We start from the raw sequence: 22,684 nt of genomic DNA on the forward strand, positions 1-22,684 counted from the left end.
CCGCAAATATGAAATGTTACAATCTTAGAAAAATATACAGTTGTTCATTTTCCAACTGGAAATATGACAGCTATATATTTTTTCATATTGCAACTTTTTTATATGATAGTAGATGAATATTTAAATACTGCATGTTAACACAGGTTTTTTCCCCTCCATATTTATAATATACTATATAATGAAATATCTTCTTTTCTTTTTTCAGTTTATTTTATTTTGTAGGCAAGTAGATAACATATCAAATATGAGATATTTTAGGATTTATTGGATCAACCTGATTATAGTGGTGATGACTCCACCACTGCAAGATGTGAAGAGCAAAGTTAAGCACTAATCATCTTGGAGATGGAATGGGACAACTTGCAACAGCCATGATCATATTGCCATTGCCCACTCACCACAGCCAACTTATCATGGGTTGTACCATGGAACTACTCGCTGTGGGCCAATTCCACACAGGATGACTTAACTGTGCTGAATTGTGTAAATAGACAAAAATGAAAATAAGGTTAAAGAAACAGTGGTGGATAACATATATTGCACTGAGTGTGAAATTGTTCCAGAGTGAGTTGTCCCATTGCCAGTTAGACACAGCGAGTTGTCCTATGGCAATTTGGCTATGGCGGGATGGCTGTGGTGGTATGGCTGTAGTGAGTTGGTGTCAGTGAGATGGCCATGGTGAGTTGGCCGCAGTGAATTGTCCTAGACCTAGGAGAAGGTCTGTCTACATGGCTATCGATTCTGAGTTGAAAGCACATAATCAGTCAACTGTGCCTTTCCTTTTTCCTTGTTAGTTGTTTGTAAATGGTAAAAACAAAGAATATTTAATAGTTTGTTTTATAAATGCAGAGGACTTGAAGAAGTGGGTCACAAAGGGATGGAGCTAAAAACTTTATTCAGAAACGTTGGTGGGTCAGCTTATCTTAATGTGCTGATTAGTCTTCGCTGCTCTTACTGTCTCTTCAGTAAGTAACTAATGGTAGAGTAAAGATCATTCATGCAGGAATACAATGCCTGTGAGCAAGTATAATTATAATGTAGAGTGTGGAATTATAATTAACAATTGGAATACATGTTTTGAGTGCCTTGATGAAAATGAAATATTAGGCTCAAAGTGGAAAAGGTGCTCAATTAAACCCAATTGTGCTGAAAATGTTATTACAGACTGTGTTCCAAGGCCATTAAAATAATCAGTCTAAAATATATCTAATTTATCTTTGGGTTCTGGCCATAACACCCACAGGTCCTGCTGTACTGCCTTATCATTCCTAGGAGGGATGAGTGAAGAACATTAGGAATGTATGCCAAGAGTATACATTCCCATTACGGACATTCAAGGCATGAAGTCATCCAACTGCCCAGCTAAAGCAAGAAGGCATCTGTATTGGGCACCAGTGATAGGGAGGCAAATGATCCCTTTAGAGCAGTGGTGTCAAATTCAATTTCATTAAACTCCTGATAGACTTTTTGCATGAAACAGAAAAAATACATTTGTGATTTTGATTTTTGGGAAAAGAAAAGAATGGATAAAATAAAAATTTGAGTTCTTTTCTAATCACAGAGTAAGAGACAATATTGTAATTCTATTTGTATTTTCTGTAGAAGAAATCGGAAGCTTCTTTCAATTTTTTGGTCACTTTTTCTGTACTTTTCTTTTCCCTCCTTTCATCCCTTGCTTTTTTAAATCCTATATTAGTTTGTGTTAGTCTTTATGCGCTTTGTAAAACCTTTAATAAAAACATTTATATACAAAAAGAAAGAGTTCAGTACAGTATACTGTACAATATTCTAATGACAAAAAAGAGAGATTTAACAAAATAGCAATAGCACTTAGACACCACTTCACAGTGCTTTCTAAGCAGTTTACAGAGTTAGCATATTGCCCCCAACAATTTGGGTCCTTATTTTCCCACCTTGGAAGAATGGAAGGATGAATCCATCTTGAAATGTATAAACTATTGTACAATATGCTTAATTTCAAATGCTAGCAAAATAATGTTAGGATCATCCAGTACAGATTAGAGCCCTCTATGGAAAAAGAGATGCCAGATGTTCAGACTGAAAAAGGCCAAGGAACTTGAGATATTATTGCTGACGCACACTGGGTAATTGAGAAAGGAGAAGAATATCAGAAAGAAGTCACATTGTGCTTCATCAATTGTAGAAAGACCTTTGATTGTGCCAATCATGTCAAGCTGTGGAAAGTGTTCAGTAAAATTGGAATCCCATAACATCTCATTGACCAGATGAGAAACTTAGATACAAATCAGGAAGCCACATTATAAACAGAACATGGTGAAATACCAGGTTGATAAAGGAGTGATCAAGGCTCTATAGGTAAAGGTAAAAGTTCCCTTCACACATATGTGCTAGTCATTCCTGATTCTAGGAGGCGGTGCTCATCTCATCTCAAAGATGAAGAGCCAGCTCTGTCCAAAAACATCTCCTTGGTCATGTGGCCAGCATGACTAAACACTGAAGGTGAACCAAAGTGATCCCTATTTTTCTACTTGCATTTTTACGTGCTTTTGAACTGCTAGGTTGGCAGAAGCTGGGACAAGTAATGGGAGCTCACCTTTCTGATCGACGAGCTCAGCGTCTTAGCCACTGAGCCACCGTGTCCCTTCAAGGCTCTATAGTTTCTCTTTATATATTCACCAATATACTGAATACAGGGAAGCTAAATTGGAAGAAGATGAGCATGGTTTTAACATTGGCGGAAGAAATATTAATAACTTTAGCTATGCTGATTACACTATCCTGATAACTGAAAATGCAAAGAATCTGCAAGTCATAGTTATAAAAGTCAGGAGCAGAATGGTAAAAACAGAACAGAACAGAATTCTTTATTGGCCAAGTGTGATTGGACATACAAGGAGTTTGTCTTTGGTGCATATGCTCTCAGTGTACATAACGAGAATAAAATATATTCAACAATTTAATTCTGTATTTTTAAATATTTTTAAATGCTTTTATTTTATTTGTATTTGTTGTGAGCCACCCAGAGTCCCTAGGGACTGGGCGGCATACAAGTCCTATAAATAAATAAATAAATAAATAAATAAATAAGAATAAAAAGATAGAACACTTAGTGATAGTCAAGATACTAAGAAGCTATCAAACCGTACAATGCAGGGATGGGTTTCAAAACTTTTTACTACCTATTTTGTGACCGTGGCCTATTTTGTGGGTGTGGCTTGGTGGTCATGTAACTGGGTGGGCGTGGCCAACTTGATGTCACTCATCAGGAGATGTCATGGATTGGGTAAAATGTGGTGAAGCTCAGTTAACAACGCTCTTGCTTAGCAAACAAAATTTTGGGCTCAATTGTAGTCATAAGTCAAGGGCTATCTCTGCCTTACTCTGCATGGCAGTATTGTTCTAGTAAACTCCTTCTCCTTTCTGGCAATTTTCCTCTCTGTTAGAGGCACCAAAATAATCTAGACAATATAAGGTTTCCTGCTGCAGCAGGGGGTTGTAGTAGTTTTACTACTAAAAAGATTCCATGGGAGTTGGATGGTATATAAATTTAATAGTAAAAGTATTAATAAAGCAGTAAATGTATTAAATACTTGAAAGACCGTCTTCCCTAAAATTCTTTACTATGATAAATTGGGTATGACTTGGTTGATATGACATCTGGTTATGGGCACATGAAAAATAAAACTATTGATGTTGGTACTATTCTGTGATTTTAGCCTGTAGCATGCTGACTCAAAGAAAGCTATTTTGGAAAATGCTGCCCTGTTTAAATTCTCTTCCAGGAGTAGCATGGCTGTCTTTCAGGTTTAAAAATAATTTGCAATATTCTTACTAGGACACGTGCAGACCCATTACTGCTTCACAATCAAACTGGCTTCAAATTAACTGCATTCATGAACTATTTGTTTGTTTGTTTGTTTTATTTGAGTTGAGAAGTTATTTATATAACTGCTCAACTGATACATAGGTGTCTGCAGGCAGATTACTGTGGTAATAATATACCTAATGTTTCATTTTTTTAAAAAAATTATCAGCCATTGGGCCTTTTTTTTGTTACAATTTATGGTAATTTTCCTCTATGCATTATGCTGTTCTCTTCCACGGAAGAGTACAAATAAATAATGTCCTATCCTAATCCTTTTTCCATAAGCACTTTGTTAGTTTCTCTGCTGATTGTACAAAAAACACACTGGGTCACAATAATACAACAAAAAGGATGAAACACTGAGATGAGATCATATACCTAAAATCTAAAAAAAAACAAAACTGGTAGGGAGTAACAGTGGAATGATTTTGGCTGAAACTTAGCAGGGTTGACATGGTTTAATATAGAATGGGGGATCACCTAGGTCTATTGACTAGAGTGGGATGTAAAATTATCATCACCACCACCCTGGATAAAAATCAAATCTCTTCCATCACTCTGGCAAGAAAAATACATGGATGCTGGCACCAAGAGCTGAGCACATTCAAGCCAAGGCCATCTTTTACTTTCAGCCATAATTAAGTTCGTACATGCTTAATTTCAAGAGAGAAGCTTGTTCGGTACAGAAGCGTCACAATCAAAACCTTTTTCTTTCTGATTAGTGTTAAATGAAGTTCCATAGGATATCACAAAATCAAGATGATCAGAAGAATTGGACACTTCTACATGGGAGGAGGCATGTTTTTGGTTTAAAAAAAACAAGATCATTAAAATGATTAGCCATTTTAATCTATCTGTTTCTGTTGAGATAATATTTAAATGCTGGTCATTCATTTTTGGTTATTTTTATCTCAGGGATTAATCTTATTTTGGAGAATCTATTACCTATGATCCAGTGGTGGGTTTCACATTTTTTTAGAACCTATTTTGTAGGTGTGGCCTGTTTTGTGGGAGTGGCTTGGTGGTCATGTGACTGAGTGGGAGTGGCTTGGCAATATGTGACCGGGTGGGAGTAGCTTGGCAGTCATGTGACTGCGTGGGAGTTGCCAAGTCAATGTCACTGAATTCTTTGCACCAAAGAATGACCTACAAAAAGAAGATATAAAAAAGGAAATTTATTATTTTGTGCACTTACAACTTAAATAAGAATAAAATAAGTACACAAAACAATAAAACAGCTACTTACAGAGGAAATATGGCTGTCCTTGCTGGTCTTCAACATTACTGACCACCTTACACACACCCACTTCCATTCCCGCTGCCTCCTCCCTCTTCCTGGATTCACTCGAAGTTTTAAAAACTCACAGCCTGTGCACAGCACACACTCTTCCAGCCCCTCTGCCTCTTCCCTCTTCCTGGATTCATGCCAGTGGTGGGATTCAAATAATTTAACAACCGGTTCTCTGTCCTAATGACCAGCTGGGTAGATGTGGTGGTCATGGGACCATGTGGGCGTGGCCAACTCAACATCACTCAAGTTGATGGGCGCTTCACCTTAGCTGTTACAATGTAATGAGGGTTAACCGGAGAGGCAGTTTCTGTAAGCAGGGCAATAAATAAACAATACCAGAATGTTTCCTTCCTGCCTTCCTTACAGTATTAGCCCTGTAAAGTGGAAAAAAGCAAAAGGAGATTTCTTCCAACAACCGGTTCTCCGAACTGCTTGGAAAGTTAACAACCGGTTCTCCTGAATAGGTGCAGACTGGCTGAATCACACCACTGATTCACGCAGACATTTTTAAAACTCACAGCCTGTACACACACACACACTCTTCCAGCCCCTCTGCCTCTTCCTTCTTCCTCAACATCCTCCCCGCCCACCCCAGCTACTCACCAGTTCTTTCGTCTTCTGGTTCTCCTTCTGAGAACTTTTCGGCAGCATGATGCGGATGGGTGGGGCGAGTGAAAGAGCAAACGAGGGGAGGGAGCGTTCCGGTACGGGGCCTTCTGACCAACAGATACGGGAAGGCACACTGAATTTCACCATCTGGTAGGGCTGTACCGGTTGTACCTGTTGAAACCCACCCCTGCTGGGATCCTTTCACCCTATCCAGGAAAAAGAAAGATTGGAGATATTTTGACACCAACTGCTGCACTTTAAATTGTTTAGAACAAGGTTGCTATATAATAAACCATCTCTCTATTAATGCTGATACACATCACATGAACAACATCTTAGTGATACTTAAAAAGTGGCCTAATATTGGCCTAAGTCTTTGGTCCATGGGCATTTTGTCATGGAACTATTTCAACTCTCCACCTCCTTGTAAACATTTCAAGATGAACTTTGCAATCTACTTGATTCTTCCTCACAAGGAATTCTGGATTAAAGACCACAGAGATGACTTTGGAGAAGGACGTTACAGTTAGCAAAACAGTATTTAAGCCCAGGAAAAGAAGCAAATGTTTCAAAGAAATGTAAACTTGATTCCGTGGGTTCCCTGGTGCTCTCTGAGCTTGGTTGTTTTCTTGCAGATGTTTCATTACCAAACTAGATAATATCATCAGAAACTTGATTCTCTGATATAAGAGAGGCTTTTAGGATTTCAAGATTCTGTTACTATATAGTCTATAGCATGAGATGGAGTTTCAGAGTGTCTTGTGGACCTGTCCTGACCTGTCCTAATTTGAAGGGTTAAACGTTGGGAACCATGAACCACTCAGTGTATCCTTCAGTCATCCAATAGGAGACTACAAAATTATCAGATGACTTCAGATATTTGATTTCCCATTCCTTACAGAAAGGAGCAAAATAAATAAGTGGCTCTCCCTTGTGCTTTCAGCATATATTGTTTGTCTTTGGCCAAGCCCCAAAATATCTGAGCAGTTGATATAAGGGGAAAGTTGTCTGGTGACAAGGTAATATATTTCTTGCATATAAATTTCTGTTAAAAGCTGTTCAGAAGGCATGACACAACAAATTTGCCTCCCCAAGTAGGAACTTTCCCCAACTTTTTAACTATGGTTCCAGAATCTGTGTGGGTAGAGAAAATATGTGTAAAGGCTTGTACTCAGAGTTTGGATTGATATGATAGTTGGATCTATGCATAAGCAGAGATGGTCAGGGCAGTGCATTTTTACAGGCATTATAAAACTGACTAGAGGGATTAAGAAGAGATTTGCCAATAAAGTTTGCAAAATACCAGGAAGTAAGCTCAGGTTGTAGGGAATAGTGAGTAGTGAGTAGTGAGAGACAATAGTTCTCACAATTGGAAAATCAGCTTCCTCCCGTGAAGATCCTACATGGAGTTAAGGCACACCTGAGCCAAAAGAAAATTGCTTCATTCTCCCTTGGAAGACACTGTTTGGGAACATTTGGGCATAGCACCCAATACTGGCTTAGCTCAAATAACAGTAGTGGACAGGCCCTAAATACACTTATAGGAATAATGCAACCCAGGAATAAACCACTGAGGTCCAAGTCCTAATATTTCCTAATATGGGTTGAAAAGAACTGATAAGCATGAACTAATAAACCCACCTTTTCATCTTTCAGCAAATTGGTTTGTGATTACTATCTATCTTGTGGTAGCCATTTTGTAAATTGGCAGACTTCTGAGCAATCATTTTGTGAAAGCATTCAAGACCTGCTGTCAGAATTTTAAGTTTGCCTATCAGTCCCCATCCATCCCCAATAGTCTTCTCAGTACATTCTATCTGGGTTAGCAACTTGGTATAATGCTTTCATGAGAGCTTTAAACTGTACCAGCACTGGGAGAAAGGTTTCAAAATCTTTAGCAGAGTTTTCCCCAGCAATACTTCCTTGAGATTCCTTTTTAGGTGGAATTGCATCTCTTGCATGAAAATCGGACACTGTTGTTGAATATGGAGGCTTGTTTCTGGAACTGACATCTTCCCGAGTCTCAGCTTCTCCTGTTGTGGCTTCTCAACCATAACACACTCTCTAAGCACATTTATTTGACTTATTGAAAATAATCTGATCTACCAAGTGGAAAAAAATCAGAGACCTTTCATGCTCAAGCTGCTAAAGGGCTTTTATTGCGTTGGCTTTTGTTGAATTTCTGTCTATCCATTTTTTGTACAAGACATTTTAAACTTTTGCAAGGCTCCATGAACTTCTGTTTGGGAAAGGTAAGCTTACAAAAGTTAATACATATATGCATTCTATTTATAGCATTGAAAGAGGCTGTGCCTATATACAGTTTACTGAATGGGATGTAGTGATTTAAGGTGACATGAATTGAATGAGCAGCCTTCAGGGTTAGAAAATGTTTCCCTAATTGCACAGCTGTGAAGTTACTCAGTAAAGTCATTTAACATAAAACAAATTGAAAATGGCACTCTTAATTGAAACAAGAGAATTTGTACCAAGACGAGGCATCCTTCTTTTATGTAATACATGCAATTTTGAAAGGACATATCTCAAGGCTTGTACCAATAGGCAATAAATGGCACCAGTGTTTAGGGTTGTAACAATTACGATAATTATTATTGCAATTGATGGAATTGATGCTATTTTCTCCCACAAATACTGCAATGAACTGCTGTAGTTGCCAAACCATCAGCCTCTTTCAGAGAAGGCCCACCTTCATTTTGTTCCCCCTTCCCCACCTTCTTCTATTTGCAGCTCTGTTATATGCAACCATTTTTGGGAATGTGACAACTATCTTTCAGCAAATGTATGCTAATACAAACCGATATCATGAAATGCTAAACAGTGTCCGGGACTTCCTGAAGCTCTACCAAGTGCCCAAAGGCTTGAGTGAACGTGTGATGGACTACATTGTTTCTACTTGGTCAATGTCCAGGGGCATTGATACTGAAAAGGTGAGGTCCAGGGGTAAAATTCAGCAGGTTCTGACAGGTTCTGGAGAACCAGTAGCAGAAATTTTGATTAGTTCGGAGAACCTGCAAATACCACCTCCGGCTGGCCCCAGAGTTGGCTGGGAATGGAGATTTTGCAGTATCCTTCCCCTGCCACGCCCACCAAGCCACGCCCACAGAACTGGTAGTAAATAAAAATTGGGATATACTTTTTTATTTTCCATTTTCATGACATACAATCACATGTATACTGTTACATAGTCAATATCCTATTGTATTAAGTAGTAATTACAGCAGTTCCTCTTGTCATCAACGCCCAAAAAGGTAAAAACCCATTATTAGCTCTTCTGCTCTCCATACACCTTAGTAAATAAAAATTGAATTTTACCACTGGTGAGGTCCCTTGAAAAATCTAGCATTACTTAGCTTTTCACTGCTATTTATTAATATCCTATATATTTACTGCTTCCCTGAGTCCTTGTTTTGTAGAAAATCAATAAGTAGAACAATTGGTTGATAAATGTAGATCTGGAAATTCTCAAGCCAAATTCTCAAGCATGCTCTGCCGATTTTGCATACATACAAAAATTGAAAAATATTACAAAATGAATAACAAGTGTGCTTTGTACGCTGCAGTTCGTTCTAGTGGTTATGTTATATGCTTATCTGAGCAAATCTGTTGAAATTTCATATATCCCTTGAATCTCTAAACCCCTGAGGTTTTAATTTATCTAAATAAAAATAAAATAAGATTAAGTCTGACCTTTTTATGTTTATGAATTAATGTTTTAAATATAATAGTTAACTGGTTCATAATATCAGTTGGAAGAAACTGTGATGATCAGTTGCAGTATATAGCAACAAGCTTATCGGTCATACAAAACAGATTAAGAGTTTTACCACATTTTTGTTATTTTATTATACTTATTTGTATTTATAACAAGTAAATATTTTTAAATTTTATTTTAATATTTTCATGGTTAATTAATCTGAAAATAAGTTTGTCTTAAATCACTGGTTTTTTTGGTCTTGTAAAACTATAATAATCTGAAGTTTCTTTAATTTATTGTTAAGCAAAATGTGGGAAAACCCAATTGAAAACAGGCTTTGTTTATTTAACTTGCTTCAAAATCCTTTGACAATCCTTTGTCAACATTTACTGTGATTAACAGAAGAGAATAAGCTTCCAGTTCTAGCTAGAACTAATTTAAAATATAAAGAAAGAATAAATTCGCTGGCAAATACACGAAGGATTAATTAATATAAGGATAAATCTCGTACAGAGTTTTAACACGTTCTTTAAGGCTTGTACACACTTATTTTTGGTCCTGTTGTCCTAGGTTTTACAGATCTGTCCTAAGGACATGAGAGCAGATATCTGTGTACATCTGAATCGAAAAGTTTTTAAAGAGCACCCAGCATTCAGACTGGCTAGTGATGGGTGCCTGCGAGCTCTTGCAATGGAATTTCAGACTGTGCATTGTGCTCCGGGAGATCTCATTTACCATGCGGGTGAGAGCGTGGACAATCTGTGCTTTGTGGTTTCAGGATCCTTGGAGGTGATCCAAGATGATGAAGTTGTTGCAATTTTGGGTAAGTTCTACTATATTCTATCTGCGAGTATATCTGTGTTGAGATACAAACTGTAATTTGTATTGGTGGAAGGTTCACAATATGTTAGCAATGTGGACATTGACTATACAGCAATAATTAGTATTGGAACTGAAGTATAAAACAAAATGTCTGCTTGTTAGATTTGGCCAGAGGATCCTTCCACATTCTTTCAAACAGCAACATTTGTTTAATCTATCTATATAAATGGTTGTATGTGTGTATGTTCCAGCATAACTCTGGAATGCCTCAAGCAGTTTCAACCAAATTTGGTACACAGGTGACTTACGCTCTGGAAAAAAATATTGTAGGGATAAGACACCCCTAAAACCCCATGGGGTATGCGTTCTGTTAAGATACAGCCTGTTGTGCCTTAAAATGGCTTCTACTGTACTGCCATAAAAGGGCTTCTACTGTACAGTGCAGTGGAGTTGCCATGGTAACAGCTTCACAGTACGCTACAAGAAGGCTCCTTCTGCTAAGGGGGAAAATCCAACATTAGAAATTACATTTGATCTGGACATTTTCACCCTATAAATAAATACCCAGGCAACACCGGGTTATCAGCTAGTAAATGTTAAAGGAATCGTGGAAAACTAAACTTATGGACAGATTTATCTTTTTTATGTGGGTACTCTTATTTATGAAATGTTCTCTGTAGAAAAATTTACCTGGCACCTATGCTACCTTCTCTTTTGGCCTTTTAGTTTTCTCAGCTCTTTTGAAAACTGTAGTAATGTTTTTGGACATTTATTGTTTTGGTGCTAATTTTATTATAGGTAGTCCTCAAGTTATGACCAAAATTGAGCCCAAAATTTATGTTGCTAAGTGTGAAAGTGAGTTTTGCCCTATGTTGTGACTTTTCTTGCCACATTTGTTAAGTGAATCACAACAGTTGTTAAATTAATAACCCGGTTGTTAAGTGAATCTGGACTCCTCATTGACTTTGCTTGCAGAAGATGGGGTAAGGTCACATGTTTCCGGGACACTGTAACCGTCATAAATGTGAGTCAGTTGTCAAGCATCTGAATGTAAATCATGTGACCATGGGGATACTGCAAGGGTCATAAGTCATTTTTTTAATGGTCACTAAGTGAACTTTTGTAAGTCAAGGACTACTTGTATTGAGCTTTCTCTTTATTGTTGTTACTCCCATAGCTAAAATTTATTTATTTTTCATTGTGATATCTTCTGGTATGGTTTTGGTCTTGTTTTAGTCTAGTGCACACAAGACTGTCCATTGACTGAAGACACTAACAAAAGCTGGCAAGACATGACACACCTCCCCAACCGCTCTTAGTTGCTCAGCTCCACTTACACAGTTCTTCAAAGTCAATAGTTTGACCTGTGCAGCCATCTGAAAACTTACAATCTCTGTTACAAGATCCTGACCTACAACCCATGCACTTTCACAACATACCCATGTACAGAGCCTCAGTCAGACTGTTTGCATTTTGATACAATCATAATGCTAATAGAGGATTCGAAGCTCGGGGTTGAACGGTGGATTCCTTGGTGCTCTCTAAGTTTGGTTGCCTTCTTGGGATGTACCATTATGTAGTTAGGTAATGAAACATCTGCAACAAAACAACCAAACTCAGAGAGCACCAAGGACTCCACACTCATAATACTAATAGGAAGATAGTAATGTCTAAATTGAAAACATTTGCCACATTTCCACATGCTTCCGAATATAAGCAAAGAACATTACTTGGTAGAATTGCTTGTACTCCAGCATAGGTGATTCAGGGATGCCATGCAGTTTTTGGGAGCCAATAATCCCTGGCTGTTGATTTTATTAAAAGGATTTTATAATATTATTATATTATAAAGATATTATAAGGATTCCTTTGACCTACTGGTATATATCTACATCAGGGGTGGGTTCAAGCTTCTGCTACTGCCGGTTCGCTCAGGGATGTGCTTGATGCATGTTACATGTGCTTCGTGCATGCCACACACGCTTGATGCACGGTACACACACATGTGCAGTAGTAAAAAATGATAAAAAAAAGAAGATGGTGGCACATATGGCACCACCAATAGAACCGGTTCGGGGGCGTGGCAGGCCGAGTTACTACCAACTCGGCCGAACTGTGGCCGAACCCGGAGGAACCCACGCCTGATCTGTTTGCCTTTTTGAGTCGGAATGGGACAACTTGCCACAACCAACTTACAGCCAATTCACTCCTGCCAATTCACCATGGCCAATTGGTTGTGGCCAATTCGCCATAGGAAAACACATTGTAGGATAATTCAACAATTTTATTTAATTATTTAAAATAATTAAAAATTATTTTAATTTTCTGTCATTCACATTTCATTTTGTCCCTCTTTTTGCATCCTTTCTTTAATGATTTTATTTCACAATTTCTTCTATATTATGTAATTTTTGTCTTGTGGCAAGTTATCCCGCAGCGAGTTGGCCATGGTGATTGGGTTGCTTGTTGGGCTTGTAATTGGGTGTGCGTGTGTTCCTCTTTTGGTTTTTGATATCACAGAAAGTTTTGTGCCTTCTCTTGGTCCACCTCAGTGATAGAGGAGAGTTATGAGGCTTTTGGGGAGCTGGAGTTGGTACCTTATCTTTTATTTCACCTATAAACCTGTGAATTGAAAGCATATTTTCCCTTGGCCTTTGGATAAACTTGATTTATAGTATGTTTATTATACAAGGGAACAAAATATATTCTGTTAGCCAAGAAGAATAACCTAATCAAATGAAATATTGTTCTAGGAGGCACAGCTTCCTACTTTCAATATAAAGTTGGCTGCAGTAGCGTTATACATGTGAGGTGAACTGTCCTTTGTGTCTTAAAGATATATATTTACACAGATAATACAGCTAGAATAATCTTTTCCCTGTTGCAAGGAGGTTGTGTAGATATAACTCCTAACAAAAATGATATTAAGTTAAAATAAAACTAAAGGACTGATTGGGCTTTTATGAACACTGTGCACAGTCCTACTTCCTCCAAACTTTGGCTCAAAAGTGTCAGGCTAATAATTTCTGATGAATACCTACTCATATGCAACCTTCGTATCATAGCAGGTACTGAGGCCAGGGGTTTTTCTAAACCATTTTCTCCTGAAAGAACCCTTCTGATATGCAACCCCTTTGTGGTGACTGAGCTGGATGACACAGTAGGAGTAGACTCTCCTAGCTTCTGTTAGTTGCTTTCAGCTGAGTTACACATACTCCTTCCTTCTGGACATCTGCACTAGGTGGCAGCTTGAGGCGAGCAAGGAGCCTGAAGTAGGATGGTAGGTCATCTATCAAAAAGTTACCTCTGCCCTCTTCCCAGCCACAACACCATGTTGAATCCAGATGATGGTTGGAAGCTCAGCATGTGGGGAGATAAGATCTGAAGCAGCAAGTGACCTCTCACTAGTTTTCTTTCACAGCATTCATGAGCTGATGTGATGAATGAGCTCTGCCTCATGTTGTAAGAATGCTGAGGCAGACCAACAGGCAGACTTTCTTGAATCATATTTTGAGTTCCCATATTAATATATGGGAGGCAGACTATGGATGAGCTTTGGGAAACCACAGTTGTGCTTACAATCTTACTTCTGTTTCCTTTGCTTTACAGACCTGGGATGGTCGCATATGTGAGGATTGGTCACAAAGTTACTTTTCAATTACCACCATAACTGCCAATAGCTGCTAAACAAGGCAATCATTAAATGAGGACTACCTCTATTATCTTGCTACCCGCCTTCACATAGAATCATATAACTAAATTTGCTAAAAGCTGAATTTTTAAAAAAATATATTTTTATTTTCAAAACAAACATACAAATCCTCCTTCTTTACATACTGTAGAAAGTGTATCAGTTGGTTACAAAAGGCTTTTGTGCATCTCTTCCACCATCATCAAATATAGTTCATATTAACTCTAATGTCTTAACTCGGATATTTATTATATTACCATCATCATACTTCCATTTTTTGACTATGATTATTTGACTATGATTATTTAAATGTCCTTCATCATAAAATATACCAAGATTTAATACATAACCACATACTGGCATTTCATTTACTTATTTATAAAATCCTCCATTAACATTGAATCCTCATACCCTATTCTAGCTAAACATCCATAATATTTAATACCAAAATTTTCTAATCCTCCTTTCCAAATCCCTGTTTACCATTTACATCCAATTCCCTTATATTATACCCATATAATGTAATGTATACAATGTGTAGTGTTATGATAAGTAATAATTGGATATGAATATTGAATGTTACCCGTGAAGGGAAGGCTAGAAATCCTCTTGGTCTATATATAAAGGTTATTAATAATAATAACAATAAAAAAGAACAAAATTAGACACAGCTAAGTTTTAATTATTAATGGTAAAATATTATGATATAGGATATAGTTAAATAAAGAAAGGATAATGATAATAAATTATATACATGTATGGGTATAATAAAAGCTGAATTTTTGAGTCTCTGCACTCTCAATTGCTGTGATTTTAAATGCTTGCTGGAATTTTGTAATGAATTTTGGTAGGTTACTGACTCTGCTATGAGTTAATAGCCTTCAAAGCTATTGAAGAAGTTATTAAGTTGCTTGGGCTACAACACAGCTGCGCAGTAATGTAGACTTGCCTGGGAAAAAACCTGAGTGCTAAACAGATGTCAAGATGTACCAAGGGCTACTGGGACAGAAGAAAAAACATGACAGTTTTCTCTTAGACAAGAGCCAGCAGTAATTTGAGTCTGTTTCTAGCACTAATTAAAACACACTTCTGTTCCCTGTAACAGAAGGACCCCAAAAAGAAAACCCAAACTCACCCAAGAGCTGAATTTATAGGTAATCCATGGTACTTTGACTTGCATGTTTCATGTTGATTTTTTAAAATTGTGAATGAACTTATTAGTGGCTTTTAAATTAAAGGACATTTTTTCTCCCTATGTATATAGAATAGAATAGAATAGAATAGAATAGAATAGAATAGAATAGAATAACAGTGTTGGAAGGGACCTTGGATGTCTTCTAGTCCAACCCCCTGCTTAGGCAGGGAACCTTACACCACTTCAGACAAATAGTTATCCAACATCTTCTTAAAAACTTCCAGTGTTGGAGTATTTACAACTTCTGGAGGCAAGTTGTTCCACTGATTAATTGTTCTCACTGTCAGGAAATTTCTCTTCAGTTCTAAATTGCTTCTCTCCTTGATTAGTTTTCACCCATTGCTTCCTGTTCTACTCAAGCTGCTTTGGAGAATAGTTTGACTCCCTCTTCTTTATATAAACAGTGTAAGAATATAGAGTTGGCCAGGAAGCACCACCTAAGAGAAGATACTGGAGTTTTGGGGAGACTTTTTGTTAATGATATTGAACCTGCTAGTGGGAGACATCCTGAGACTGAAGGAAATGTGGATAGAATTTGTATGAAGAAAAGGTGAAATGCTACTTTTTTAGGTACTAATGTCAAACATCAGCAAATATGCATAGAATATTCCTTTTTTCTTCCTTTTCTTTCACAGGGAGGTTATTAATCAATAGTTCTCATATAAACAGGATTTCTGTCACTCTGTTTAAAACTAGAATAATACTCTAAATAATGTAACTATGATAACTCTCCATTATTAGAAAATTAGCTTCTGCTGGTCTGTTTTTACACTGACGCTATCCTGGACAGTGTGACATTTATTTTAATAAACATTGGCTTTGATCCTAAGATAAATCAAGGAAGTTCATAGAAGAAGTTTCATCCTGTCTTTCACGTACAGTCCCCTGAAAGCTTCTTTCAACATCAAACAGCTTTTAAATAATGTGAGATAAGCCTGGGAGAAGTAACTGGGGGAAAGAGGATAAAAGCCCAGTTGTAGGAATATTCAGAATTAAGTCCCATGAACTTTAGTAAGGCTTAGTCCCAAATATATGTGCCTATTATTACAGCCTGGATTAGATTTGGAGGATTGCTGGCTTTGTGTGATCCCATGTTCCTTGCACTATTCTACATTCTCTTCAGGAACTTCATGAATATCTCTCTCTCCCCTCTGAGGCCAAAGGAGATAGGATTCTTTTTTTTCTTATGTATAATTTCTGAAATTGGTTTATCGGAGGAGCCAAGGCCCTGTTCTTCATCTGCTATCCCGAAATTTGGCTAGAGTGAGATGACCCAGTTGTGCCAGATTGGGAAATGCCTCTTAATATAAAACATTATGAATAGAAGGGTTATTATATGACAGTGGCACCAGCAAGTATAAAAAGCCTACTTTTCTGACGCAAATCTGAATGTTTTAATTTGTTTACCATCACCAGGGGATGGGTGGTTTCATTTATTTACTCTGAATAAGATAATACTTTGCACTGAAGGCAAACATGGCTTTTGTGTCCTCAGATCTCCGGAGTAAGTTATTATTTACATAACCATAATCCCTGAGGAAGAATTTAAAGAAAATAATGTTATTCCTATGGAGAACTTTGTGTATCTTTTGTTCTGTATGAGGAGGGTGTTAAATGGTCCATTTGCTTCAGGGAAGGAAAATCCTGCTGCTTTAATTTTATCTAATTGCCATCTTAACGTGTTCAGATAGAGTTGTTCTTGTAATGTTTATCTGAAATGGCTTTGCTTTATTGCTTTACCTCATTTATATAGAGATGCCAGAGATGCTAGTTGTATCCCAGAGGAATAGATTTATAGAGAAACATAAAAATATCTCAATCTTGCCCAGAAAAGCAAGGGATCTTACTCTGCAAATCTACAAACAGCACTTGGAATTTTGTCAAATCAAGAGCAAATGACTAAGCCGCAATTAAATGGAAATCCTAGCTGGGTATCCTGAGAATTGAAGCTCAACATATCAGGAAGGTTGGGGAAAACAGACCATGGGGAATATTGAATCCATTTGAATGTTACTTTTCAGTTATATATTGTATAAATGCATAGTAAAATATTGACTGATGTTTTTATTACATCATGAAATGAGTAGTGCATGGCCAGTTACAGGGCGTTAACAACGTATTGGAATTCTGCCATTCTTTCTTGAGAGCAGACAATTGCTCCAACTACAGGCATACTTTTCTGGAAGTAAGTCCACTAACCATATAAGTAGACAGTATACTGTAAACTAGCATTGAATCTGAGCATTGAGTCCAACTCAGTACCGTATTTTTTGGAGTATAACACGCACCGGAGTATAACACGCAGCAAGGTTTTGAAGAGGATTTTTTTTAAAAAAAAGTTTCTGCACTCTGAAAACCTCCCCAAAATGGCCCATTTTTCATAAATATGGGCCCTTAAAAAAAAAGGGAATGAATAGCCATTATGAGGCTTGTAGAGTGCTCCTGGGGGGTGGGAGTGGGCAAAAATGAGTAAAAAACGGCCCATTTTTCACAAAAACAGCCCCCCCTTTTTTTCCTCGAAAAAAGGGCATGGATAGCCTTTAGGAAGCTTATAGAGTGCTGCTAGGGACTGGGGAAGAGGCAAAAAATGGGCTGTTTTTTGCTCATTTCTTCCCTCCCAAGCCCGCAGGAGTTCTTCTAAAAGCTATGCACAGCCATTTTGGTGAAGGAGGCGGAATTTCAGCAAAAAAATAGTGTATTCAGTGTATAAGGTGCACCCAGATTTTCAGCCTCTTTTTTGCGGGGAAAAAGGTGTGTTTTATACTCTGAAAAATATAGTAATTTCAATTGAATAATGCACATTAATCCATACTAGCTTCATAACATAGGCTATTATCCTAATTCATGTAAAATATGCCTTTCCACAATTTTTAACTGGAAAAAAATGTTCAGGTTGCAGGAAATCCCGGCATAAAAATATATATTTACAGCTCATAGTATTTTAGCGTGATCAACAAATTGTAGCTCTAATAATCCAATCTTTACTTAGCATCTGGAGACTAAAGGTAACCAGCTCACTGTATCCAGCAATAAGGCTGGTTGCTCTGATATGATTTCAAAGAGAAGCGCTGGCATCCTGAACCATTAGACTTACAATTGCCTTTCTGATTTTCCCTTTCCTGGCAAATACACATTGTCCAACGTGAGAAGACATCTTTCTTCTCCTGAGGTTTGTAAATATGGAGAAAATTGGTGTCAATCAGAGGTGGTATTCTACTGGTTCGGACTGGTTCATCCAAACCGGTAGCAGAAATTGCAGTTGGCTCCGCCCACCCTCCCTGACTCTATGATATCCCATTTAGGACATTCTTTCCCCAAAAGCACATGCATGGAAGGCTGTGCGCATGCACAGAAGTGGAGTGTGCAAGCAAATTGAGCGCGCACATGTGTAGGGAAGGTAAGTGTATACCACCCCTGGTGTCAACTAGTTTTCATTTCAATTTTAAATTAAGACAATATATGGACTAGTGTAATTATAAAGCTAGGATGCTTCAAAGTTCATATTTCTAAAAAGGATTCCCCCCCTCCCCAATCTTCACTTTCTGAGTGTTTCCAGAGGCTTTTTATTCATCTTGCTTTGTTCATAGAATTTGGAGCAGGGATGTTCAAGATGGTTCTCTCCTTTTTATATCTTTAACTCTTTTGTGTTTCTGTCTTTTTCCATAAAATATCTTTTAACAGAGAGAAAAATGGAATAGTTGCATAATATATTTTGAGTGATAACAGTAAGAGCTCTCCCTTTGAAAAGACCATTTGTGTAGGATTTTTTTAAAACAATAAACTCAAATTTGGTGTTTTCCATTAGAAAACAAAAGAGCTCTCCCTCTGAAAATACCATCTATTTGTGTAGGATTAAAAAAAAACTGAGGTCAGATTTGCTACTTTCCATTAGAAAAAGGAAAGGAGAAAGGACCTCAACGTAGGTCTAGGAGAGTACTGTTCAGTTTTAATATGGTTTCTGCTTGTGATTTGTTCAAGTTTCGTTAATCCAGAATTAAACCCAGAAGAATAACTATTCCTAACCTCATAGGCAGAACTGTAGCCGCATTCAGACATTTCTTACCTGAACCTTCAACCCATAAGTGCTCCAGATAAATCTAGCTACTCTTCTGTATCCTCAAATACTCAGCAACTTTGGTGTTCATGTAGTCAAACTGAGTCCATGTAGCTACCAACCAAATAATGTGGGTCTGTGCTACCATAGAAAATAGTGCATGCTATATCATGTATGAGTGCAATATGAAAATGACACAGCAAAGAACTATAGAAACCTCTTATTAAAAAAAAAAAACTAATAAAAATCCTTTCTACAGCTGCAATTATTTTGAACATTTTCAGTTAAACCTAATTTCTTATTAATCTAAACTGATTCCCAAAAGAGAGCCAGTTTGGTTGAGTGATTAAGGTGCCAGATTAGAAAGTGGGAGACCATGAGTTCAATCCTGCCATAGCTATGAAAACCAGCTCGATGACTTTGGGCCATCATTCTCTCTCTCTCGTCCAAACTCACCTCACAGGGTGGGTGTTGTAGGGAAAATAGGAATCAGTAAGAATATTTTGTGTGTTGCTGCCTTGAGCTATTTGTAAAAAGTAATAAAAGCAGGAAATTAAATAAATAAATATTAAAAGAGTTAAGATTTTGTTTTGTTTCGGATCTGGGGAACATATCTATCTACAGGTAATCCTTGATTTACAACAGTTCATTTAGTGATCATTTGAAGTTATAATGACTATTTTTCACACTTACTACCACTGTGGCATCCCCATAGTCACATGATTAAAATTTGGACGCTTGGCAACTGACTCATATTAATGACACTTGCAATATCATGTGATCACCTTTTGTAACTTTCTGATAAGCAAAGTCAATGGGGAAGTCAGATTCACTTAATAACCATATTATTCACTTAACAACTGCAGTGATGTACTCAACAACTGTGGCAAGAAAGGTCATAAAATGGGGGAAAATCACTTAATAAATGTCTCAGTGACATTTTGGGCTCAATTGTGGTCATTAGTCCACATATGAATTTTGCTTCCATATATTTACACAACAGGCATTTGACAAAATAAATGTTCTTTCATATTCTGGGGGCAAGATCCTTTTATCCTCTGGATCTTTTTACTAAGATACATTTTAACATTCAGAATTTCTTCATGTGAAAAAAAGGAAAAAATAGACGTGAATGTAAGAACTTAAAAGACATGCTTTAAGACAGTTGGTCTTAAAATAAAACCAAAATATGGCTGAAGAGAATATTACTGAGGCAAGAATCTCAGATGACACTTATTTATTTTGCCCTCTGTGCTGTGAAGCCCAGTAAAAGAAAATAAATCAAGTATTTATAATGTTTGTCATATATCCATAGACACCTTTGTCAAAAATATTATACTGAAGAATGAGTTAAGTATAAATATCTTGAAATACATTGTATTACTTAATAAGGCTTGACACCTGGATCTCCTCAGCACCAGAGGTGGTATTCAGCAGGTTCTGACCAGTTCTGGAGAACCGATAGCAGAAATTTTGAGTAGTTTGGAGAACCGGTAAATGCTACCTCTAACTGGCCATGCCCACATCTATTCTCTGCCTCCTGAGTCCCAGCTGATCAGGAAGGAATGGAGATTTTACAGTATCCTTCCCCTGCCATGCCCATCAAACCATGTCACGCCCACCAAGCCACACCACACCCACAGAACTGGTAGTAAATTTTTTTGAATCCCACTACTGCTCAGTACCATGTCCTCCAGCTGGGTTCAATCTTCCAAGATGTTTTTCTCAGGAGAAGTGTTTGGTAGTACCCCATTTCCAGGAAACAAGAGGTGTGGGGGTCTGGAAGGGTTATTTTGTCTGAAACAATTCTAGTCCTGGCTACACTGATAGAACTTCCGGAAACTACTACAAAGTTCACTTTGTTCTTCTGTCTGTCCCACCAAATGTTTCAGATCAATTCATTTGGGTGAATTAAGACATTGGCAGGGTTATACTATGTAATTTTTACTTGAACTTTATTTTAATTTACTGTGGCTGTTTTATTGCAATATTTTATAATTACTGTGAACCTACAATGTTCATAAAATATAGCTATAAATAAATAAGTCTGTTTTTTAAAAAAAGAATGCAAATTATTCTAATAATGAATCTCACTTATTGAATCTATATAAATTTTTGGTTGTTGATTATGCCTGGCAGTGCTGATAAAAATGATATTCATTGGCTGCTTATTAGACGAAAGTTGGATCCAGTCTCTCATTTTAGTTTAAGGTGTTGCATATACTTTTAATAATAGTGGAAACTTTTTGGAATTATTTGCAGGTACATTTTGATAATTTTCTTAACATGAAAGCAATTAATTGATTGCAGATTTTTCACCCCCCCTAGGCAAAGGGGATGTCTTTGGTGATGTCTTCTGGAAAGAAACAACTCTTGCCCAGTCGTGTGCGAATGTAAGGGCTTTGACTTACTGTGACCTTCATGTTATTAAAAGGGATGCCTTACAGAAAGTGCTGGAGTTCTACACAGCCTTTTCACATTCTTTCTCCAGGAATCTCATCCTGACCTACAATTTGCGAAAAAGGGTAAGGCATTATGGAATGGATGGAAAAAAGAGCAAAGAGCTTATTGGAATTGTACTTTTAGATAACAAACAGTATGGATGAAAAATTCTTAGCATGCTAACTGTACTACATTACACTATAGTTTCCAAGTGTTCTTGGCAAGAAGAATTTATTTATTTATTTAGATTTGTATGGTTGCCCAACATGAATGATTGGCATGCTGTATATTCGTAAAACCAAAGAAAAACCCAAATTACAACCAAAACCAGTGAACCAACAGGAACCAACTAAAAATCAACTTGCAGATCAACTTATCCTGATACACTTTCTGTAATCATGCCACTTGAGTGGAAAGCCAAAAGGTGTACAATAGTTTTTCATTTATTATTATCTCAGTGCAGCAGCCATCTGAAATGATATATTGAAATTCTTGCTGAGAACTCTAAACTTCATGAACTAGGGAAAATAATACTTTTAACTTAATCGTTTATTTGATGTGAAAAGCCTCTGACCTTTTCGTGCTTCGTTGACTCTTGATTCCAGCCTCTGACTTGCTCTTTAAAGATGTGAACAAATCAGAGGCAAGGTATTATTTTTTGTTCCAATTGTGTCCAACTGATTTGCATGGTGGCAAATCAGTTGGATGGTTTGTAGGTGAGAATTACTGGGAAACATCTAGAATAGATTTACAACTGCTCCTTGGAAAAACTGTTTCATGTGCTTAGATGTACACAGCAAAATATAGCAAAATTATAATCTTTCTCTTTAATTATGACTTCTGCATATCAGGATTTATTTTTGTCTAAACCTGCATCTAATCTGAGCTGAAAGGGATTCTTTTGCTGGTCTTTTCAGCAGCATCAAAAAGGCTGTCGTGTTTGGATAACTTGTTTTCTTCTTTATGAAGGGCTATATTAATCTACTGTATGGTAAAAAAAAATCAGGTGGAGTCTAGC

The 22,684-nt window shown here is 37.2% G+C and overlaps 1 protein-coding gene across 1 annotated transcript in view; it reads left to right on the forward strand.

The window, feature by feature from the left end:
- The window catches only part of KCNH1 (potassium voltage-gated channel subfamily H member 1), a 207,091-nt gene that overhangs the window by 103,786 nt on the left and 80,621 nt on the right, over positions 1–22,684 (forward strand). The window contains exons 8-10 of the mRNA XM_032216574.1: positions 8,496–8,695; positions 10,033–10,285; positions 21,553–21,749. Of these exons, the coding sequence (XP_032072465.1) occupies positions 8,496–8,695; positions 10,033–10,285; positions 21,553–21,749 (650 nt within the window). The remainder of the gene's footprint in view (positions 1–8,495; positions 8,696–10,032; positions 10,286–21,552; positions 21,750–22,684) is intronic.

This window comes from Thamnophis elegans, chromosome 4 (assembly GCF_009769535.1).
Source record: "Thamnophis elegans isolate rThaEle1 chromosome 4, rThaEle1.pri, whole genome shotgun sequence".
Taxonomy (NCBI): Eukaryota; Metazoa; Chordata; class Lepidosauria; order Squamata; family Colubridae; genus Thamnophis; species Thamnophis elegans.